The sequence below is a fragment of the Nelumbo nucifera genome, chromosome 1 (genome assembly GCF_055504915.1).
Source record: "Nelumbo nucifera cultivar China Antique chromosome 1, China Antique-T2T, whole genome shotgun sequence".
NCBI classification, from domain to species: domain Eukaryota; kingdom Viridiplantae; phylum Streptophyta; class Magnoliopsida; order Proteales; family Nelumbonaceae; genus Nelumbo; species Nelumbo nucifera.
In genome coordinates this window covers 104,414,684-104,438,537 of record NC_142649.1, presented here as the reverse complement: position 1 = coordinate 104,438,537, position 23,854 = coordinate 104,414,684, and the positions used below count along the sequence as shown (strand labels likewise).

Genomic DNA, 23,854 nt, shown 5'->3' with positions numbered 1-23,854 from the left:
TCAACCCAACCCCACCCTGACCCTTTTTCCTTGACCCAAATGGGTGAATTGACCTATAATGACCCTTAACTAAAGTGGGTGGATAAGATGAATTGGAGTCAAGATTGTCACCCCTAAATCAAATAATTCTCGAAGGTCGAGGGTGATGTCAAAATTAATTTTCCTTCTTTGTTGGTGGAGAGTTCTCAGTTTATAGTTTATCATACTTGTAATTAAGTTCACATCTGTATCCTACATCACATACCGACCGTGTATTGAAAATTCATATCTAACTCAACTAACTTTTAACTTGCATTGAAAATTCAAAATATTTGTACCTGATCTATAACTCCTGAGCTTATTTGGCCAGTAATAGCGTCTGAATTGAAAACAAAATTAAAAAGTAAATAAATAAATAAATAATGATATTTTATCACATATATAAAATGTTAATAAGCATCATAGTTAACCATATATAATTAAAATCTGGAAATTCCAACTTAAGCTCCAAGCTATGATTGAATAAGAGTGGCCCAGCCATCAGGATTCAGGCCTGGCGTGCAGTTCCAACCCTGTGCTAAAATACAGGCGTGGAAACCAGTCATCAGGCCTGGCCTGCCAGCCCACTTTGAGTTTGAACTTTGAAGTTGAGGCCACTTCTATTTATAAATAATTACATATACATTTGATTCATTCATGTAATATCGTAATATTTTATTATTTTGTTCAAATTATATTTGTAATTTTTTATTTTATAATACTATAAAAGAAAGGAAAACGTGATGTAAAACAGTAAAAGGATGGAGAGACTCGGATATCTATGACTATCATTTCATTGAAAATTGAAAATGTAACACACATCACCACACCAGACACCACTCGTCAATCAATGGAAGCGAAGCACAATGCAGATAATACGACAGCCTTTATTGTGTGAGTGTCCCAGTAAACATAAATCACTGGACCAAGCCGGGCCCAGGCCTTACTGGGCCTTATATTTCTATCCGATCTCAGCCCAGGTTAAATATCTCTAGCCTAAGCATATAACCCCTACAAAACTGATTCTATTTTAGGACCTTATATAATTTATTACATTAAATCCTCAAACCTCTCTTTAAATTCTTTTGAAAAGGACACTAAACTCTCCTATCATGACAAAAGCCATTTCTCACCTATTTGTCCATTAGTTGCCATCAGCATGCGATCACGATGACATTAAAGTTTTATTAAAATTTCAATAACACCCTTATTCAATTTTACTTATAAATCAAATTGTCAAAAAAATACCCATTGTGACCTATTTTGGATATAACTAGTGCTAGAGTGTCCTTTTGCACACGTGCAAATAAGTATTAAGAATATATAATAATACATTGTATTTGGATCTTAGTTTTATGACATATACTAAATAAATGTAGGCATATCACCTATTGTTTAATGTGGCAAATAGATTGACATTGTAACAGATCAAAATCGTTAGCTTAATAGATCAATAGCCAAACATCCTTCGAGAAACCACTCATGTTAATCATGTTCACCCAATAATTTATAGATATACAAATAACAAAATTTGGATTACGTACCAACCTCTAATTGGACCCAAACAGCCAAACTACAATGGTGTAAGCTTCAATACTTTTGTCAAATTTGACCAGTGACTCACCTACAAGTAAGACGATTTTGGTATCAAATTCAAACACCCGAAAGGCATTCTTGATATTTCTTTCATTTTTTTTTCAAATTTAACAATGATAGGGATTTTTCTTTCCTTTTTTATTTGGTAGGTGATAGGAATGTTTAAGAATTAGGACAAAATTGATGAGAGGTTTTAGTATCTATTTGAAACTTAAGGGAATGTTGAGAGGTTTTAGTATATATACATATGCATATTTTAATAGATTCTGCATTTATATAAAATATAAAATGCACCATTTCAGTTTAAAAAAAATAGAAAACATACTAAATTCATGTTTATCATTAGCCTAAATTATATTTAACCGAATATATGTATGTATGTATAAAAATAGAAAACATAATTGCTTTCCATATTCCATTCACATTAAAAGCTTAAAATCAGTTTTTATAACCAAATCAAATTGAAACCCCTTTTCTTTTTCTAGTCGTGGTCAAGGGGGAGGTTTAAAAGATTTGTGAACTATTAATCTCAATGACAAGAGGATTGAGCTTACACACATCAACAACATCTCCCATGAATTCAATATACAAGTACAATGTGCAGCTATAGTGTCTTGTGGATAGGGTGTGGGGATAACTTGTTATAGGTAGCAGATGTGGGCTCGAGAGGATTAGATGCTAAAGTGTTACGAGGTTAGTTCTACAGTGGAAAAAACCCGTACGGCATCTAGGCTAAGGGAGGCTAGGATAAGCCTGATGTGTGCTTAGGGTTAGGAGTTGCCCGATGAGATGGCTCTACTAAGGTTAGTGGCACTGGATTATGACCTCAAGACTCATGGTCGGGGCTTTTTCTGGCTCTTGCCATGGGAGGCGCCACTTACGTGCCAAAGGGGGATGGCCATGGTGAGAGGCGACTTAGTACCGATGAGAAGGGACTCCTATATGTCAATGATGCTAGGCACATATTGTGCCAACGATGATGGGCAATTGTTGGGCCGGAACATATCCGTGCGCTATGGATAACGGGGTAGCTCATTCAGCTTAGACATGGAGATGGCATGGTGAAGGGACATACTTAGGCTACACCCACATGCCAAGCCTCTCCTCAGTGTTGGTGGCACAGTGCTAGTCGATGCACTGTCCCCATGAGCATGTGTGCGCCCATGAGGAACATTGGTAGCCATGCTAGCCATTAACTAGGGCCGCCCCGCAAGGGAAGTTGGTCTAAGAGTGCCAAGGTCAGTCACTCAAGGAGGTCAACCTCCCCTCCTCAAAGAGTACGTTAAGCTTTTGGAGGTTCGCTAGTAGGAAACATCACTTCTCCCAATAATCATACCAGCGAAATTTATGATAGTGCCACTCAACGTAAGCCTACCAAGCCTAGGCAAGGCTAAGCCTGTGCCAGACCGTAACAAGCTCCCCCCACTCAATCAATTGTCGTCATCGACAATGGCTCCTTAGTGAATGGGCGTCTGTGTCCCACGCCATCCACGTGTGCTCCAGTTCTGGGTTGCTTGGTCAACTCGGGTCTTGCCTATGTTGGTGTCCATTTATGGAGATGGAACCATTTCACTGTGTCGGTTTGCCTAGACTTTACCCACTATGTTGAGGTTACTCAAACCGCGCAATGGATGTGCTCGAAATGTGTGTAAAAAGGACCCTCAAAGAAATTAAGATGTGTGATGCTTCGCGGAGGTCCGCTCCATGTATTCTCTTTACCTCGAGGCTCGACTGTCTTGTTTGTAGCTTTTCAGTGGTGCTACCGAACACAATGTGATAGGTCTTCTCCTGCTGCTGGTGTAGTGTGTTGAGTACCCTTTCACCATGCTGGCCTGTAGACTTCACCTCATCGTGTTCGGGTTACTCAAACCTAGCCATGGCTTATGCTCTATTGGCCCTCGAAACTACACTTCACCTCATTGATTCGGGCTACCTCTTCACTCCGAGGGGGCCCCAATGTGTTGCTGCCTCAAGGATTTGACCGAATTGTGCGCGAGTGTGGCAACTTTTACCCATGATATTGTTGAACATGCACTTTCCTGTGTGATGTATGGTTGTTGTTGCGAGTGTTCCGCCTTGTTGAGTTGAGTATGTCCTCTGATGCATTATTGGTGTAGGCCGTCATGCTCCAATGGCTAGTGTATCCACATTCCTAACATTCCAACATTGTGGCTTCAACCGAAGATCCATTTAGGTGCAAAACTACCACTTCAGTGATATTCCTTGACTAACTGTCGACACCAATCAATTTCGGACGGTTGTCCCCGCCTTAGTAGTGCCTCTGACAAGCTACGAAACAATAGCCAATCCGTGAGGAAGCATGGCACTCCCCCACTCAAACCACCACAATATGCATTTCATGAGATTGCCCATGCATTTGCCCCTGCATGAGCGCTGCTTCAGTGTCATTGGAATAGGGACACGACGAGTGGCCTCTTGCTAGGCCTAATATGAATGCTTGCTTGCTTGTACCCCAGTGGAAGTGCTAAGGGACCGCACCCCGCGATATGTTGCGTGTCGAGATGACCACTTCAACTGGCTCTATGTGCATTTGCTCTGATACCAACTATAATGGGGTTAGTTCTATAGCGGAAGAAACCCATGCAGCATCTAGGTCAAGGGAGGGCAGGACAAGCTTGATGTGTGCTTAGGGCTAGGAGTTGCCCGATGAGATGGCTTCACCAAGGTCAGTGGCACTGGATCATGACCTCAAGGCTCATGGTCGGAGCTCTCAATTGGCTCTTGCCGGTCCATGGGAAGCACCACTTATGTGCCAAAGGGGGATGACCACGATGAGAGCCAACTTGGTACTGATGAGAAGGGACTCCTGTATGCTGATGATGCTAAGCACATGTTATGTCGATGATAATAGGCAATCGCTGGGCCAGAACACATGTGCGCTATGGGCAACGGGGTAGCTCATTCAACTTAGACATGGGGATGCCGTGATAAAGGGATATGTTTAGGCCAGACCCACATGCCAAGCCTCCCCTCAGTATCGGTGGTGCAGTGCCAATTCATGCACTGTCCCCATGAGCATGCGTACGCCCATGAAGAACCCTAGTAGCCATGCTAGCCATTAAGCAGAGCCGCCCCGCAAGGGAAGCTGGTCTAAGAGTGCCAAGGTCAGACACCCAAGGAGGTCGACCACCCCTCCTTAAACAGTACGTTAAGCTTGTGGAAGTCCGCTACTAGGAAACATCACTTTTTCCAATAATCATACTAGCAAAATTTATAATAGTGCCATTCAACATAAACCTACCAAGCATAGACAAAATTAAGCCAGTGTCAGACCGTAACAAAAGTGCATTTTATTTTTTCAGCATTTAAATTCTCAAAGCAAAATGAATCAAATTGAGTCATTCCATCCCTCCAAAAATTCTTATGGCACTGGGCGGGCCAGTCTCAAATTGAGAAATAAATCAAATGATAGGTATCAAATCTAGGTCTTTGGTAACAAAACTCCGAAACTTTACCAACCATGCAAGCTGGCATCGTCATGTAAAGTCACATGTTGGTAATTGACATGTACCCTAAAGCAATATTGCATACATTATATACACGGGAAAGGATAAGCCTTACATGTGTGGATGCAAATAAACCCGAGTGAACCAAATCAGAATCAATTCAATCAATCTCCTTTTACCCAAAAATAAATTAAAAAAAAAAGAGTCAATCTTACAAGCTATTCCTTTACCCAGATGGTGTAGAAAACCAATAGTATGCGTGGGAAATAAATTAAAAAGAGAGAAGTTGGTCCATGATTTACACTCTTGCCACAGACTCTCCCTAGCAGCTGGTTCACTTTTGCATCACTGAAAAGGCTACAATAAATAAATAAAAAACACCATAGGTTTAATTTAATGCATTAGTTTGTGTAAACTTTTACAATATCTTTGGCCCTTATTTTTCCTCGATCTCAGTCGTACTTGTGTAGATCAAAAATAGAAAAGCAAGGCCCTTATAATGGACAATGGGCCTGAAGGAATCAATGGCACTCTAGAAACCATCGGAAATAAAGGGACAAAGGTATCCAAAAGCTAACTCCCACGTTCAAGCATGGATAAACTGTTATATCAAGCTCTTGGGGCCAGCCACGACCATTTTTTGTTCACCTTCACACATCTCAGAAGGTCCAAAGCGTGTCGGCCCCTCAACTCAAAAGCCATGGATTCTACGAGATAGGCATTCTGTGATGTTGCATCGGCTCTAATTGTCGTTTCTCCTATCCTTTGGCATGCTTCTTCTCTCTAAGAAAAAAAATAAATAAATAAAAGAGGAATGAACAGCAGATAACCCTTTGCTAGCTAGTGATGGTTTCTACATATTTAATCATTCCATACTAAAGTAGAGCCTGTATTTTCTATTCTAAATATTTGTATTATTTGTGTAATGCAGTTTGGATTTGGAAGGCACTCTGCTTTATTTCCATCAAATCTTAATCTTGTTTAGGTTCCTTTCTTTATCTGGCATAAAATCAGAACACGCAAGGATAATTTTGCGTGCCGCCCATTGTATGACTGTAAATAAAAACAGCTTATCCTGATTATAAGCTGTTTTTCTCTCCAAATTCAAAGAGAGAGAGGTTCAATGATTTGAAGCAACTTTTAACTTCTGTGAACTGAAATCCGCAAAGATCTCAAAAAAGAAGTAAAACCCACAAAGAGAAACACCACACACACACAATATATATATATATATATAAGCATATAGGACGGCGATGGGATATTTCAGATTTTTAATTGGGACTCGAATTGGAATTATTTGAGGGGGAGACATTATCATTTAAGGCGTATCCTCCTAAAACCAACTACACTCAGATTCTTTCGCCTATTGTTTTGTTTCCATCTTGAAAAGTGAAAACACACAATCAAGCATGGCTTTATTTATGGTTAGATCATCAACCATTTGTGTTTCATCGTTTTTTTTGTTTTTTACTTTTCCTTGTTTGTTTTTTATTATCTTTTTTTTTATGAGGTATCATAGAAATTTTCTATCAATACATAGAAAATTTGAAAAAAAAATTGTATTGTAACATCTGTTATGCATGACCCTTCTTGACTACCCCATTTCTTTTTCTTCTTTTTTTTTTTGTTATATACGTGAAATCTTGATTCATAGTGAAGGTAATTGCCCTTATCCATACAATTTGGGCCCTTTCATGTTTAATCCACATGAAGGTCTCTTTGGAGGGGTGGGGGTGGGGGTTGTTGAGTATGAATCCGTTTTTCAAAAACAAAAGCAAAACCAATGATGTTGCCGAACACCCCTTTAGTCTTACAAAAAATACCCTTTTTTTTTGTCTTCATGAAGCTACACAACGGGGTAGCCTATCCCCATCCCCCATCCCCCATCCCCCACCCCCCATTCCTCATCCCCTTACCCACCTCCCCTCTAAACCCTAGTGATAGGATTTGATCCCAACTATAGCAAGTCACCAACTGAGCCACCATCATCAGTTGGTAAAAAACCCCTTATATGCTATTTTTGGTATGATGGTATTCTTTAATAAAAGGCAAAAGAATAGCTTGCTTTGTATTTACCATGAATGCATAAAAAAACTCATATATAAGCTAAATCATAGTTACCTACCATAAAATGAAAGCAAGAAGGTAGAGTTTCATATGAATGATACATGTAAAATGCTATAAACAATAGTAATTAATATGCTATTTACTTTGAGAGCAAAAAGTTACATTATAAACATTCATAAAAAGTAAATGATATGCCTATAAAGAAAATGAAACTTAATAGATTTCAACTATGGTGCATCCATTAATATTGGTTGCATGTTAAATTAAAATCTCAATCAACCATGGTCTAATTTAGGAGAATCTTTATTTACCCCCATTTTACAATTTTTTATTTTATGAGTTCAACTATGATATGGAAAAGATATGATATTCCAAAAACATTAATTTGACCAATCAAGTAGAATCATAAATGTAATAACTAATTATTGTTGTTTATCAAAATTCATGAGTGGATTTTGATTGATCAAAACTCTTTCTATACCATATATTTCCCGTATCATAGATTTTCCCTTATTTTATTGTACAGTTGGCAATTAGGAAAATCGATACCAATACAAAGGATGATATTTGTATGGTGTCATAAGTCGGTGTGCATCACAAGTTTTTAAATTATTACGAGTGCAAAGTAAGGTAAAAATTTATAAAGTAAGTTTGGATGAATTTTCTCCCAAAAACCTTTTTAATTCATAAGATATATTTTCACGTTCAACCAATTACATCATTTATGCATAGTACACTAGATGCATCATAGATTTTGTCAATTTAATATACTATTTATTTAAATCTGACAAAAATATTGAGAAAACTAATATTGAATTAGATGGGCAAAACTGTCCTTAAAAAACAGTACACAGCTGGTTGCTTAATGCTGCTTTTTGTACAATGATAAAAGATAAGAAATTAGATATACCCAATTATGGAGTGGATTTGGGTTTTAAGGACGTACTTGTCCACTGCAAAACTCAGCTAAGATTGGTCTTTTGATCGGGACCCAGAAATTTACTACGAGCCTACTCCTGTCGGCCTGATATTTCATAGGTTTTGGACTGTAGTCTGAAGGGACCTACCTGATGGACCCAAACCTTGAACCAACCCAACCTATTTTCATCCCTTACCGAGTTCAGTATTTACTCATATCAGTAAAAACCGTAAAATGCTACAGACACGGATGAGGGCAATGAGGGGTGGCCCGTTTTCGCCAACACCAAGGAAGCAGACAAAGATTAGAGCCGAAGAGCGTCCTCCTTGTCAAGTGACGAGTGGATTCGGGTTCCAAATCCATGACCATTAACACTGCGCAAGAAAGAATATTGTTTAGTGATTAGACACTGGAATACCCAAAAATGGGCCATTAGCCCATTACCCATCTGGTATCTTATCTTGGGAGTTGGGGCGTATCATCAAAAGAGCAAAATATCGGTCTCGTCCCTGGGAGTACTTCTTTCTTCCGATCTAAACCGTTGGATGTTCTTTCAACTCCACGTGCCCCACTAGATGACCATCCCTATCAATGAGGTATGACTTTATGAGGACGAATTGAATTCCACGACTCAACAAACATATCAATAACACAGCAACAACGAAAAAAAATATATAGGAGAAATAAAAGGAGAGGCATCAGTCATCACTCATCCGAGAGAGGGGAGAGAGAAGGGGCGGCCTAGAGCTAAGAAGATTAGATCTGATGGGGATGAGGTGAGAGAGAGAGGGGGAGAGAGATTAGATGTTATGGACACACCACCCGGCAGCGCATTCGGCGCAGCCATAGGCAGTAGTTCACACAGTGGGCCGTTTAGCAGCACGCATCGCCCGATAGCGCTGCACAGCAGTCCGACAGCGTACCGCACGCACCGCCTGATAGTGTGTAGCACGTAGCGCCGCACAACGCCCGACAACGCGCAGCATGCACTGCCCGGCAGCGCGTAACACGCACCGCACGGCAACATGCACCGCGCACACGCACGGCAGCAGCGCCATGAGCCGCGCGCACGCTCTACGCGGGGTGTGATGTTATGGACACACCACACGGCAGCGCACTGCGGTGCAGCCATAGGCAGCAACACACACAACGGGCCGCCCAGCAACACGCACTGCCCAGCAACGCCGCACAGCAGCCTAGCAGTGCACCGCACGGCAGCACGCACCGCGCGCACGTCCGACACTGCACGGCAGCAGCGCCATGAGCCGCGCGCATGCACTGTGCGGCAGCGGCACCGCGCAGCGGCGGCACCATGAGTCGTGCGCACGTACCCGACAGCAGCAGCAGAGTGGGGCCCACACGATAGCTCATAGGGGTGGGCCCACCCTTATCTGGGCACGTCAAGCCAACTTACCTTATCCCTATCTTATCCTTATCCCTTATCTTATCTTATGCCTTATCCTTGTCTTATTTTTATCTTCTTAAGTAAGAGTTGTGTTACCATTAGGAGTAGGTAATTAGGAGTTTTAGTTTAAGTTGGATTACCCTAGCCTGGCCGAATCCAACAAGGAATTTCCCTCTGTAATCTCCTATTTAATGAGCTATGAATTGAAGTAAAGCATTTAGTTTTCCAACCAAGAAAAGAGTGAGGAGAGTTCGGGTGGTCTCTTGGAAAAATCACCCACTAGATAGTCGAAATAGGGTCTGTGCGCAAGGCCAAAGGCAAGGGAAGATCAGGGGTTCCTGCCGTGGAACGACCCGTGACGCGATCCTACGCTCGGGCCCATAACAATTTGATATCAGAGCCTACCGTCATGGGGGAACAGGAGCCGCTGTCTTCCACGATCCACAAGGTAGAGCATAGGCTCGCCGAAACCTGCTTGGAAGTTCGTGAGGTCAAGGATGATGTTCGGAAGCTGCGACGCCTACTGGAAGCGTTCCTCTCCAACAACGAAAGAAGCTCTGAGGGAACCGCCACCACCAACAGCCGCCGTCCGGACGGGGCGGAGACGTCCAGCGAACAACAGACCGCTGCCCTAACAGCCGCTGTTATTCCCAAGTACAACCGGCTGGAATTTCCATCCTACAACGGTGTTGGAGACCTACTGGGATGGTTGCACCACTGCGAATAGTTCTTCCGCAACCAGCGCACCGATGACAAGGACAAGGTCAGCTTGGCCGCGTTCCACCTGACCGAAGAAGCGCAGCTCTGGTTCTACCAAGTGGAGCAGGAGGAACTAGGTCTTAGTTGGGGGCAGTTCAAGTCGTACTGCCTCCTTCGGTTCGGACCCCCACTAACAAACAACCCCTTGGGGGAACTCATTAATCTCAAGCAGTACGGTTCCGTAGCAGAGTATCAGCGGCAGTTCCAGACTCTTTTTTGCCAGGGCCTCTTCAGTACGCCCAGACCAGCAGGTGGATATGTTCACAGTTGGTCTAGCCAAACTCCTGAGAGTTGATGTAGAGATGTAGAGCCCGCCTAACCTGGTCACGGCAATGAATTTAGCCCGAGCCTTCGAGCGCAAACTGCAGATTAGCCGAGGGCCATTCAGTAGCGGCTGGGACAAACCCGAAGCCTACTGGAGGAGGGTCTTCACTGGCAACCAACAAGGAACCACTCGGAATGGCTCCATATCCAGCAGCCAGCCCAGAACGGAAGCCATAAACGAGCACCAATTCCAGACCAGCATCCAGTGTGGGGAGCAGCGGCGGTACACCCCCTATTAAGCACTTGTCAGGGGCTGAGATGGTAGAACGCAGGGCGAGGGGGCAATGTTTTAATTGCGATGAACTCTACTCGGCAGGGCACAGGTGCAAGAGACTTTTCTGCCTCCTGGTGAAACAAGAGGAAGATGAGGATGAACCCCCTCCATGGGAACCCGATCCAGGAGGGCAAAGCCACCTAGGATTCCTTTGAGGGTGTTTCGACACCCAATTCGAGCTCGAGGACAAGCTCGTAGTTTGGGAGGGGTGTGATGTTATGGACACACCACCCGGCAGCGCACTGCGGCACAGCCATAGGCAGCAGCACACACAGCGGGCCGCCCAGCAACATGCACCGCCCGACAGCGCTGCGCGTAGCACGCACCGCGCACACGCCCGGTACCGCACGGCAGCAGCGCCATGAGCCGCGCGCACGCACTGCGCGGGGTGTGATGTTATGGACACACCACACGGCAGTGCACTACGGCGCAGCCATAGGCAGTAGTGCACTGCGGCGAGCCGCCCAGCAGCACGCACCGCCCGACAGCGCACCGCTTGGCAGCGCGCAACACGCACCGCATGGCAGCACGCACCGCGCACACGCCCGGCACCGCACGACAGCAGCGCCATGAGCCGCGCGCACGCACTGCGCGGCAGCGGCACCGTGCGGCAGCGGCACCATGAGCCGCGTGCACATACCCGGCAGCAGCAACAGAGCGCGGCCCACACGACAGCTCATAGGGGTGCGCCCACCCTTATCTGGACACGTCAAGCCAATTCGCCGCCAGCTTACCTTATCCCTATCTTATCCTTATCCCTTATCTTATCTTATCCCTCATTCTTGTCTTATTTTTATCTTCTTAAGTAAGAGTTGTATTACCATTAGGAGTAGGTAATTAGGAGTTTTAGTTTAAGTTGGATTACCCTAGCCTGGCTGAATCCAATAAGGAATTTCCCTCTGTAATCTCCTATTTAAGGAGCTACGAATTGAAGTAAAGCATTCAGTTTTCCAGTCAAGAAAAGAGTGAGGAGAGTTCGGGTGGTCTCTTGGACAAATCACCCATTAGGAGAGTTCGGATGGTCTCTTAGACAAATCACCCACTATATAGTCAAAATAGGGTTACGCTCGGGCCCATAACATTAGAAATGACAAATGATGCTAACTCAGACCCCTTTAAGCGAGGGCATCCCCTCTTTTCAATAATTTTCTTTTACGTCGCTACACATTTACACAACAAGGAAAGAATTATTAAGAAAAGAGAAGAGAGGGGTGGAATAGAAAGAGAGAGAGAAGGATAAAAATATAATATAAATAAAATAAGAGAGGGGACTTTTGGAGCAAAAAACCCAAATAATGGAAGGAGCCCCTGGCCTTTGCCCTTTCGACAGTCCTGGTAATAGTAGAGTAAGAGAGAGAAGGCACGGAGAATCCCAATGCGCAGCAGAGTGGAGTCTGTGAGCGGGGAGGTGACCGAATAAATTATTTTTCTAACATCTGTCCACAGTCCACATTCCACACACACACATCTACCTCCCTCTCTTTCTCTCTCTCTCTCTCTGGGTATGAGGTGAACCTCATGAAAGCTTATGATTGCTCATTTCTCAATCTCCATTTCTCCCATCCCGTCCCTACACCCGTCTCTCTGATCTCAAAGAGATGGAGGCTGTAATCTGAAAAAGGAAAGAAAGGGAGAGAAAGATTCAATCTTTTTCATTATTTTTAGAGTGAGTGGTTGGTACAGATCCGAGGAGAGTGAGGAGCGGGGATGAGAGAGAATCGAACGGAAATGTCGGAAGATGACGAGAGAGCAACGGATCTCGGCGGTGGTGGAGCTGTTGTTGTCGAGGCATCGTCCAATAAAACACGCAGCTTTGGCGGAAATGGTGGTGGCGGACTCGGAGTCGGAATCGGCGGCGTCGTCGATTATTGTCCGTCGCCGTACCCGGACCAAGTCCTCGAGAACGTACTGGAAAACGTGCTTCTCTTCCTTACATCACGCCGCGACCGCAACTCGGTGTCCCTTGTTTGCAAGTCTTGGTACAGGGCGGAGGCGCTGACTCGGACGGACCTCTTCATTGGGAACTGTTATGCTGTGTCCCCGCGCAGGGCAATCGAGAGGTTCCAAAGGGTGAGGTCCTTGGTGCTCAAGGGGAAGCCTCGCTTCGCTGATTTCAGCTTGGTCCCGCCCAATTGGGGTGCCCACTTCTTCCCCTGGGTCTCTGCCATGGCCGCTGCTTACCCTTGGTTGGAAAAGGTTCACCTGAAGCGGATGTCTGTCACTGATGACAATTTGACCCTCCTCGCTCACTCCTTCCCCGGGTTTAAGGAGCTTGTGCTCGTCTGTTGCGACGGCTTCAGCACCGCTGGCCTTGCCGCCGTTGCCAAGTGCAGGTATTTGGGCTTCATTTTCTTTTTCTTTTTTAAATCTAATTATCTAATTGCTGCTTGTTTGGCTATTTCACTGGTGTCGTAAAGTGGTTTGACATTGGATCTATTTCTCCTTTTCTTTTCCTAAACGGTATTTTGGGTTATGAGGTTCTACTTGATATTGTCTCCATCAGGATTAATAATGTAAAAGAGTTCACTTTCTAGGGTTTTGTTCGTTCTGCAGTTTATCTTTCACTTCATGATCATTGTTAAATGATTGGGTAATTCCGCAAGACATGAGTTTCTTGATTCTTCCAGTCCAAGATACTATTTTATGGTTATCAATCTTCTTGTTTTTTTGCTCTCTATTGATATATATAAAAAAAAAAACTATTTTGCTTACTGTTTATCAGATTCTGATCCCCTAATGCTATGATCAATCCCCGCCTTTGCATTTTAGCCTTGCTACTTCTGCTATATTATTAGATTTGCTTAAACGTAGAAGATCCCTGTATCTGTATACTCAATCACCTTATAACGCTCTACTAATGACTATGACTTCTCAGACAACTACGAGTGCTTGATCTAATTGATGATGAAGTTATTGAGGACGATGTGGACTGGATTTCCTGTTTTCCGGAGCCTGTTACCTGTCTTGAATCTCTCATCTTTGACTGCGTCGAATCCCCTGTGAACTTTGAAGCTTTGGAGCGATTGGTGGCTAGGTCTCCTTCGTTGAGGAGGCTTAAGCTGAATCGGCATGTCAACCTGGTGCAGCTCCAGCGTCTGATGGTTCGGGTTCCCCAGCTTACTCATCTTGGAACAGGTTCTTTCAGCACCTTGGATAACCCAGCACAAGTAGATCAGGAACCAGATCTCTCAGCTTTTGCTACATGCAAGTCCCTAGTTTGTCTCTCAGGATTTAGGGACATTGTGCCTGACTATCTATCGGCTATCTATCCAGTCTGTTCTAGACTAACCTCACTTAATTTCAGTTATGCCAACATCAATGCTGAACAACTCAAATCTGTCATCCGATACTGCCATAATCTCCAGACTTTATGGGTAAGTTATCTTTTGTGGTCTAGGCTGTGACTTCAGAACTTTCTTACCATATTCAAGTCCCACTTTGTCACTTACTACTAGTATTGCTACAGGTCCTTGATTCTGTATGTGATGAAGGGCTTCAGGCTGTTGCTGCAACATGCAAGGAACTCCGTGAGCTCCGCGTTTTCCCCATCGATGCTCGTGAGGATGGTGAAGCTGCTGTATCTGAGGTTGGCCTCCTTGCAATTTCTGAAGGTTGTAGCAAGTTGCGATCCATTCTGTATTTCTGCCAGCAGATGACTAATGCTGCTGTGGTGGCTATGTCAAGGAACTGTCCAGAACTCATGGTCTTTCGCCTCTGTATAATGGGGCGTCACCGGCCTGACCACCTGACTGGAGAACCTATGGATGAAGGATTTGGAGCCATAGTCATGAACTGCAAGAAGCTGACAAGGCTTGCTGTGTCTGGCCTACTCAGTGATAAGGCCTTCAGTTATATTGGGGAGTATGGTAAGTTGATTAGGACTCTGTCTGTTGCTTTTGCCGGAGACAGCGATATGGGGTTAACATATGTGCTCAAGGGTTGCCCCAAATTGCAAAAGCTAGAGATCAGGGACAGTCCATTCGGGAACTCGGCCTTGCTCTCTGGCTTGCACCACTACTACAACATGAGGTTTCTCTGGATGTCGACATGTAAATTAACCCTTGAAGGATGCAAGGAGGTTGCTCAAAGAATGCCCCACTTGGTGGTTGAAGTGATCGGGGACAGGGATGAATGTGACACTGGTGATGCCATTGATAAGTTATATATGTATCGATCTCTTGATGGGCCAAGGGCTGATGCACCACCATTTGTGATGATCTTGTAGTCATGCAGTCGAGTATGCTAGTGACAAGGATGTGTTATCTGTTCATATGACGGCCACTGAATGAGTTCACCTTTTCAACTTTGCAGGAATACAGTGGGTGCATTTTAAAACCCACAGGCAGGTTCTCTCATGCCTTGTCAACAAAGGTGACAATGCACTGCATCTTTCTTTCTCATGCCTCATGAAACTAAGATGACAAAACGTTGTATCTTTCTTTGCTTGGGCTGTTGGAGTGGCATTTGAAGTGGAATACCTGTAAAGCTTTTCATCTCATGTTCGCCTAGGTTTTGGAACGGTCCAGCGAAGGGAATGAAATTAGGCAGTGTTCGGTCAGATGGGCTAGCTCATCAGATGTTGTATTGTAGGTGATCGGATTTAATGTTTTCATTATTTATCATAAAAGAAAAAAAAAGTAGTTGCATGGTGGTCGGCGCAGTGGAGGATGCCTCATCCAAACGAAGCTGTAACTTATTTGGAGTTGAGGGCATAGAATTTGCAGCTTCCATCTTGTGCAAGATCAGTGTGCTTCCTTGACAAAGAAACGCAGACCGATCATGGGGGATTGGAGATTTTTTTTCTTTAAATATTTTTTTAATGAGCAGGGGGATTGGAGGTTTGGAAGGTGAAGGTGATAAATTATAAACCTATTTACTGGCCTAGCGTTGGAGAAAGTCATATCCTGGGAGATGATGCTATTTTTTTATTCTCTTTTTCAAGTGGTAGTTAATTTAAACTGTTCTTTATTTGATTGTTTTGGACATCTTAGCAAATTCCCTTAGATTACTGTAAGGCATTTCAGGAATGTTAATCTATCCCCAGTCTCCATGGAAGTTTTGTTTCTGAAATCCTTGGTTCTGAAGTGATTGCTTAATTTGTTCCCTGATATTTCAAGAGGCCACTGGCCATATAACCTGTTGGTGATTCAGAGTGGTTTGGATGTTTATGAATTATTACCATCCATGTGGCATGGTACCCACATGGGCAGGTTTCGATGCCGCGGAATTATACATTTGGCATCTGGCATTTGTATTGCTTTTGCAGGGGGGAGGGGGGAGGGGGGAGGGGGGGTTGATGCTTTTGCTTCAGTTGTGATGGGTTTCTGTTATTATGACTACTGTTATTGTTTGTGTGAGATCTGCGTCCAAGCAACATCGCTAGAGATGGAATTGAGGTGTGGACTGGAAAAAAAGGGGGCTGGCCTTGTGAATGTATGTGACCAAGAAATTGACGGCAGAGGTCCACTAATGATTTTAAGAAGAGTCCACACTCGCATCCACCCATATGGGAGGAAGAGAAGAGAAGGGCAGAGCAGAGAAGAGACCTTACATCTGGTATGCATTCCGCATTGCAGTACCCACTCCCCACTTGCACTATGAAGTGGACCTTACAAATAAGAACATTTTTTTTCAAGGCCTTAATTGATACTAGTTATGAAATAGCAGGTCGTCCGAGTAAAGCGGAAAAGCTTTAGAAAAGGGACTTCATTTGCTGATGATTGTAGTTGTAGACTTGTAGGATTACTATTCCATATCTATCTGGGTCTGGGTCATGTATGGCTGCCGTAGACCGAATGGGAAAGGGGTTCGTTTTTCTTCTTTCTTTTCCCCCTTCCTTCCGTCCCAATCAATCTGATTGAGGGATGCTTCATTGGCCCTCCATTATTGATCTTGTATTAGTTGGTTGCCATAACCCAGTCCGAGTTATAGACCACTATCAATCTGCCAGATATCCTAGGTCGGACCACTACCAAAATTCGGGAAACCCTGCTGTAAAGTGGCCATATCGAGTCTGATTCTGAAACAGCATCGCCATGGATCCTAGATAACCTCGTCCTCTGCCTAACTCGAATTTGAGAGAAGATCATTGGTTTTGGTGGTGGGCTGATGATAGTAAGGGAATGTGGGCAAGCCAACTTTGACTGTTTGGGTGTGTCATGTCTGCGTGTATGGTGTTTGTTTCATTTTTAAATGGAAGGCTTTTTATTTTATTTATTTATTTTTATGATTCCCTTGTTGCTCGCTTTATCCACATTGCTTACTGTTTGGAACAGTCCTATGGACGACCATAGGATAAGCGGAGCCTCAGCTTTTTGATGATATTTCTGAATCGTGGACAAACGAATCATATATGTAATGTAGACACACAGAGACCAAACGAAAAGCCTTTCTACTTGGGGTCGTTCCGAGGGGTCCTCTCTCTCTCTCTTCCAGCTTGTGATGTCAAGCGAATTCTCCTTTTGTACGTGACTGCAGAGTCCCCTTCACGGTGGGGACCAACGCTTAACGCTAGCCCGCCCTTCACATATGATAATGATACATTTCCCTTCGTTTCCCCCCTCTCTCTCTTCTATCTCTATCTTCCCAGAGTTCTGTGACTTGTGTCCTACAAGATCCTATTCACTTGAAAGGTGGTCCGGAGGTTCGGACATCGGAGTATGCGTTGCGTACCCTAAAGTTTATGACTTCCTCGTAATGATGCCCCATGGCCCATGGGAATGGGGTTGTGAAGGGCCCACTGCTTCAGTATTACTATTGATGACATCCTAATTCCAAACTGGGATTTGTGTTGGTCACTCAAAAAAAAAAAAATCATTGCAGTAGATTCTTACACCATTGGTACCATACCAACTCTTGAGTCTTGACCGATGATCCATCCATCCAGCCAGAGCCAGGAGCCAGGAGCCAGGAGCCAGCCCTCCTGAAACACTGAAACCCACTCAGGTTTCACATTTCCAGCTTGTCCCTACTCCCGACCACATAAATTGTCTTGTATTTTCTGCTTGGACAGGAGTCAGAACACAGAACAGAGATGGGAGTGCTATAGTTCACGCCTTTATCATCCAAGTTGGCCATTGGCCGGATTCACACAGAACAGACCCATCTGGAATCATGAGCCGGAAATCAGCATCCGATAAAAACTGGTATAAACAGTCCTTTTCATCCCTGAGGACAAGATAATTAACACGGGCGTCCTAGTTCTAAAAAAGTGCTACAGATTAAGATGGTTAAATTGAATGGAGTGAATGAATCCAATGACTTCTGCTCTCCTTGCAGGATGCAAAACCGGATGGAGCAGATCCATTTCTGACTTTGCCCATCCAGATCCAGAGCTAGGTGGCCCCCATGAGCAATTGTGACACTGATGCTTTATTTATTTTTATTATATTTAATAATATATTTATATTTATATATATATTATCATGGGGCTTGGATGGATATGGGTAAGTAAGTAATATAGGTGTGAGACCGTGTTCATGGGTGGGATTCACATGTTACGCACAAAAGCAATAGGCAATGGCAATCAATCCATGGCGCTCGGCGTGGGCGTGGTCAACCACTAACCTATTCATTTTTTAATTTTATTAAAATAAATACAGTATTTTTTTTTTCCTTTTTCGTAACATCAAGTACAGCAACATTTTTTATTTATTTATTGGCGGGCACTAATAAATAGCGAGTAGTACAGCACCACAGTCCACAGCGCAGTAGAAAGTAGAAACAAACAACTATTTAACAGGGTCAGGGTCACCAACTCACCATCCATGATTGGTGATAAGATGGTGCGGGAGGCATTTCATCATTTCAGCCATCCAGGACCATGGTATCTCCCTCCTCTTCATTACTAATTAGCACGTGCATTATTTGATGGTGGGGCCAACAAACAATTGATCTGGATCTTAATTTCACATGTATATATGGGCTTATTTCTTCATTCACACCTAGAACTGGAATTCTTTCTACATAATTTGCCTATGTAGTTGAATGTGAAGAAAGAAAGAAAAAGCTTTGTTTAAATTTACCCTCAAATCTTCAGATTTTTTACTTGAACAAAAACTTACCGACCAGAATAAACTCTTTTACTTCGTCTATTTTTGGGTGCAGAACAAACAAGGGAAAAGTGAAACACGGTCAAAATTTACCATTCTCCATATTTTACTTCGAAACAAAAAGGGCAAAACAAGTAATAAAAACTTTTGTCAAAATTTATATTTAAATCTGGATAAAACCTATGACACATCTGATGCACTATCTTAAAGTAATGGTAAATGCATTTTGTTAAACATGAAATGATGAAATTATACTTTGCAAAATGTAATCAATGAGAAGTAAATAAACTTTAATACGATTGATTGGGATTGACCCGGATTTAATGTGCAATCAATATTAATAAAATTATCATAGTTAAATTCTTAAATAGCTAAATTATTTTTTAAATAAAAATCATTATCATTGTCGTTGTCTAAAATTCATCTATATATCTATCATTGAAAGGTACTCTAAAACGAGAAGATGTTTTATGTTTTAAAATTGGGTTCGACTATAATATGGAAAAGATATGATATCCGATAAACTGGAATCATAAACCTGATAGAAAATCAGGTGTTATTTATCAAAATTCATAAATGGGTTTTGATTGGTCAAAACTCTTTCTATATCATAGATTTTCCCTTAAAAATTTGAAAAGGAAGATGAATATAAGATAGGATTCAGTCCTCACAAAATGATGCTCACAGCCACTTGCATCTGTACAGTGAGAATATCTCCCATAAAGAAAAATATACAAATGCAGAGATATCTCCAATACATGGTTACAAGTGGACGTAAATAAGGTGTGAGCACCGTTTTATAAGGACTGAATCAGATCGAGTTCCATGAATATGCAGTTAGAGTGAGCATTTAAGGAACTATGCTACTTGGCTAGACCACCTTTTTCCATGAATAGGTTCAATGGGTGTTGTTGCTATCACTGTTGCGCTGATAATTTGAGGCTTTGGGCAATTTGACAAAACTGTCTAGCTTACTTTTTAATATGGGGGCCTAGCATCTAGCTAGGGTGACAATTACACTATGAATTTTTCTCTTACTATAATCTGGATTGGCCACATCATTCTCCACAATGCTAAAATAGAAGCCATTTTTCTTAAAAAAATAATCTAATGCTACAAACAAGTTATCACTAAGCAAATAGAAAAGGAAAAAAAAAATAATTAGATCTTACACAAGTGTTGCACACGTTTACCAAACACGTCATCTATTCATCTTTTACCTCATTAAGGAAGCTTCAGCTTACAGAAAAGAAAAGAAAAAAAAAAAAGAAGAGAATTCCGATTCTACCCCAGCTGGGTACGATAACACAGCTTGAGCTTGCTTGCTGTCTTCCTTCCTCTAAAGTCTCGAATTGGAGCTTTTTACTGTATTCGAGAGGCTCCTTCGATGCATGCATGGACTGTATATAGCCTTTGTGAATGGGGGGTAGAAGCTTCCGAGATACTATAAATATATGCTTAAAATCTTAAGCATGAAGTCTAAAATCTTTCATCAATATGAATATATATATATATATATATATAAATATGATCTCCCATCAGAAAATTTTACCCTTGCAAGGACAAAGCTGCTTCGTCCTTTGTAACCTATAAGGGAGATTCCTTTCACCAAGTAATGTACCAAAAGAAAACAGAAGATGGCTTTTTTCCAATAGAAGTGTCCCTTAGAGTGAGGATAGGGCCGAAAATATGTCCTCTTTTATATATATATATATACATACATATGTCATTTTAATTTAAATACAATGAGTTTGGAGATAATAAGTCAGGGTTAAACAAATGGTGCCCGTTCCTCAAGGTAATTAAACTTATTACTTAGACTAAAACAAAGAAAGGCAAACCTCTGCAGTTGGGATCTGCCTTCAGTTGCATTTTTTCTTTTACAGAAAATAACGTGACCAAATCTGACATTTATTTTACTTTTCTGAATAGATAATTTGATATTTCTTTTGGGAAAAAAAGTAGTTTGGTAGATAAAAGGTTCCACACGGCTATTTGATTTTTCTTTGCAGAATCATACATTCAAATCCGGATTACTTAACCAACTGATGCAACCTCTCCAAGAAGCAGATTATAATGAGTTGGCATATTTGCCCTAATTTGGATTATATATTCATGAAAATATAAATGCTGGGGATTTTAATTTATTAATAATCTTTATTATTCTTGATCAAATGGGGCTTGGATATGAGAATCCCAGCTTTATTCTTTGTAATGAGTTGGTATATTTGGCAATCTTTCCTTGTTACATTTATATTCGGCACATCTAGGAATAATGCAAAAGTAGCAACCCAAAAGAAAAAAGAAGTAACTATGAACATGAACATAACAAGAAAATGTTGAATTGATATTACCATATCAGCCTAAGGGCGTTGAAAAAAAAGTACTTATTGAGAAGCAAATAAGAAATGTAAATATTCAAATATATACACAACAAATGAAAGATGGTGAAGAACTATTACCTTTTAAGAAGTGGAATTTTGAACAACTTCTGATTGAAGCTTTAGTTTTGCACAAAAAATACCATCCATAAGCGCTTAAGATATGTAAGAATGATTTCGTTGAGTTGGGGTTGGGGTTGGGTTGGGTATAGTTTTACTTGTATATTTTACTGATTTGAAGTAACATATCTATCTATCTATATATTGCATTAATAATTTGTTGCCAGAATGAGAGTTCATTTCTGGTCGGAAACAGGATGATTGGAAGGAAATGAGAAAAGTATTCACAGAAGTTCTCTGCCAAAGAAACATTTGATTGATAACCATGCTTGGTTTAAGTAAAATTATATAATAATAATATATAATATTATAATGTGTATTTTTATATAGTATATATTATATTGTATAATGTATATTTTATAATAATATAAATTATAAATATTAAATGCTTTTCTAATAATAGATAATATTTTTTTTTGTGTCACATATAATTAATATATTATTGCTTATTATGTACATTTTATATAGTTTTATGTTTATAAAATTATAAAAACATTTACATATGATGTAATATAACATAATATGTGTTGTATTATGTATGTTTTAACATAAATATTTGGTAATTAAAACCGTATCATATTACCATATTATATTTATTGTAATAAATTTTATATTATAGTTGATCTAGAAGGCAGCAATAGCCCAAATTTGTGCATTTGCAGAGTGGCTTTTGGGCATGTCATATTTGGGGAAGAAATAGGCCTTATTCATTGCCTGATTTTAGATGGAAATAGATTATTGACCCAATCAAACACTATCTCTATCCATTTCTTGTCCTCAACCAGAACATGGCACCACTGTTGTTACTACTGTTTTTATTAAAATTGCATTACACGTGTGCTGTCTGAGTCCAATTTATCTTGAAACCCTTTTGATTTCAAAGCATCTCTCCATCAAGTTGAGAACTTTTAGATATTAGTAGTACTTCCTAAGTGCTTCTGAGTAAGTAGGCAATGAATGCAGTTATGTACTTAATTCATTAAAAAGAATCCGTTGATGAAGTTCAGATGCCAAAGCCATGGTCTTACTGCACTAGCTTCTCTATTCATCAATAGTCTTAACAATATTGAAAATTTGAAAGATAAAAGTTGATGATTTGAAACCATTTTGAGATCAAGGACAGACCAAAGCAATGATGCTTTCTCTTTTTCTTCGTCCTTTTGGGGATTTAATTGAGACCCAAAATTCCTCCGGGTTTTGTGGGGAGAGGTCATAAACTCATAGGCAGACCCAAGAATATTGATGAATGGTGAGTGCTTCTTCTACAGACTACAGTCTTGAGCAAATTAGTTCAGTGGAGTATTATCAATCAAAAGATTATTAAAAAAGGAAAATACAGAGACAAACTCACAATAAACACAAATAGAAATCCTTTTAATTTGGTAGCTTAACGTGAGCAATTCCGTTCCATAAACGCAATAATGAGCTAGTCAAATGTGAAGAATGAGATTCCGTGGGTTCTCCAATTTTAACGAATTGAAAGATGTTTCTATAATTAGTTGAGCTAACACCAACACCAACACCCAGGTTGAGAATCTCCCTCCATTAATGTACTGGACTGCCTTGTTGGTTCAACTTTGAGACAGACATGAGGTGAAATGGAGAAATCTTCTTTTTTGTCAATAATTAGAGAATCATATGCAGAGAGAGTGGCATTACTTGCGCCTCTTTTCGACTTTGAATTTGATCTGGAGATACACCGCACTTAGTAGTTCTCCACCCAGCTCTGTCTGTATGTTTCCGACTCGCATCTCCATCGATCCATGGCCAGTGGCCACCAAGCTTCTTCTGTGCGTGCTTCCATTATTGGATATGGACCCGATTAAATAAGAGCTACGTACGTACTAGGACAGCCAACAAGTTTGTTTACATGCCAGCTGGAGGAGAATCACTTCACTTGAGCCTAAAATCGATCGTATCGAGCTCAAATTTGCAACAGCCGACCATAAGCCTACATCAATTATATATATATATATATATATATTCCACATGCATAATGACTCCTTATGCATTGAGTCTTTTGGTCAAGCTGATGACGTCGCGTGATGCTTCTTTTGAACTCATGGGAGATGACTTAGAGCTTATCGATTCAACTGCTTATTCAGTGGGACATTGATTGCTCCAACCTCACCTTTCTTAGTGGTCTGACAGAGGTCAAACCCCCCGATTTAACAGGACTCCGATGTAAACGACTAAACGTCACAACTCACAACGACAAAGGAAAGACGAGCGAGGGAGGGGCTGTGTGTATTATGTGGTGGTTGTGGTGCGGTGCTACCTTTCTTCCATCATTCTCATTTTGAAAAAGATAACATAGATCAAGGTCCACATTAAGGAAAGCTCTTCATATGTTATCTCCACAAGTCTGGCAGTTATCAATGGAGGCTCTAGTTTACCGGTTATCAATAAAGGCTCCCTAACAGTTACCAAAGAAGATTCTCTCTCAAGATTAACTGTTACCAATGGAGGCTTT

General features: G+C 41.5%; 1 protein-coding gene across 1 annotated transcript; it reads left to right on the top strand.

Annotated features, from left to right (window-relative positions):
• The first annotated feature begins 12,154 nt into the window (after nt 1-12,154).
• LOC104608616 (transport inhibitor response 1-like protein) lies at nt 12,155-15,899 on the top strand. The gene is made up of 3 exons (XM_010274653.3): nt 12,155-13,162; nt 13,705-14,203; nt 14,296-15,899. Exons 1-3 carry the CDS (start codon nt 12,537-12,539, stop codon nt 15,052-15,054), a joined length of 1,884 nt encoding a protein of 627 aa, XP_010272955.1. The 5' UTR covers nt 12,155-12,536; the 3' UTR covers nt 15,055-15,899.
• The last annotated feature ends 7,955 nt before the right edge of the window (nt 15,900-23,854 follow it).

Bases quoted from the DNA above. Each gene is read 5' to 3' on its own strand.
- LOC104608616 (XM_010274653.3), top strand. From the start codon at position 12,537: ATGAGAGAGAATCGAACGGAAATGTCGGAAGATGACGAGAGAGCAACG. The intron at 13,163-13,704 runs GTATTTGGGCTT...ATGACTTCTCAG, and splicing joins GCCGCCGTTGCCAAGTGCAG to ACAACTACGAGTGCTTGATC. The intron at 14,204-14,295 runs GTAAGTTATCTT...GTATTGCTACAG, and splicing joins ATAATCTCCAGACTTTATGG to GTCCTTGATTCTGTATGTGA.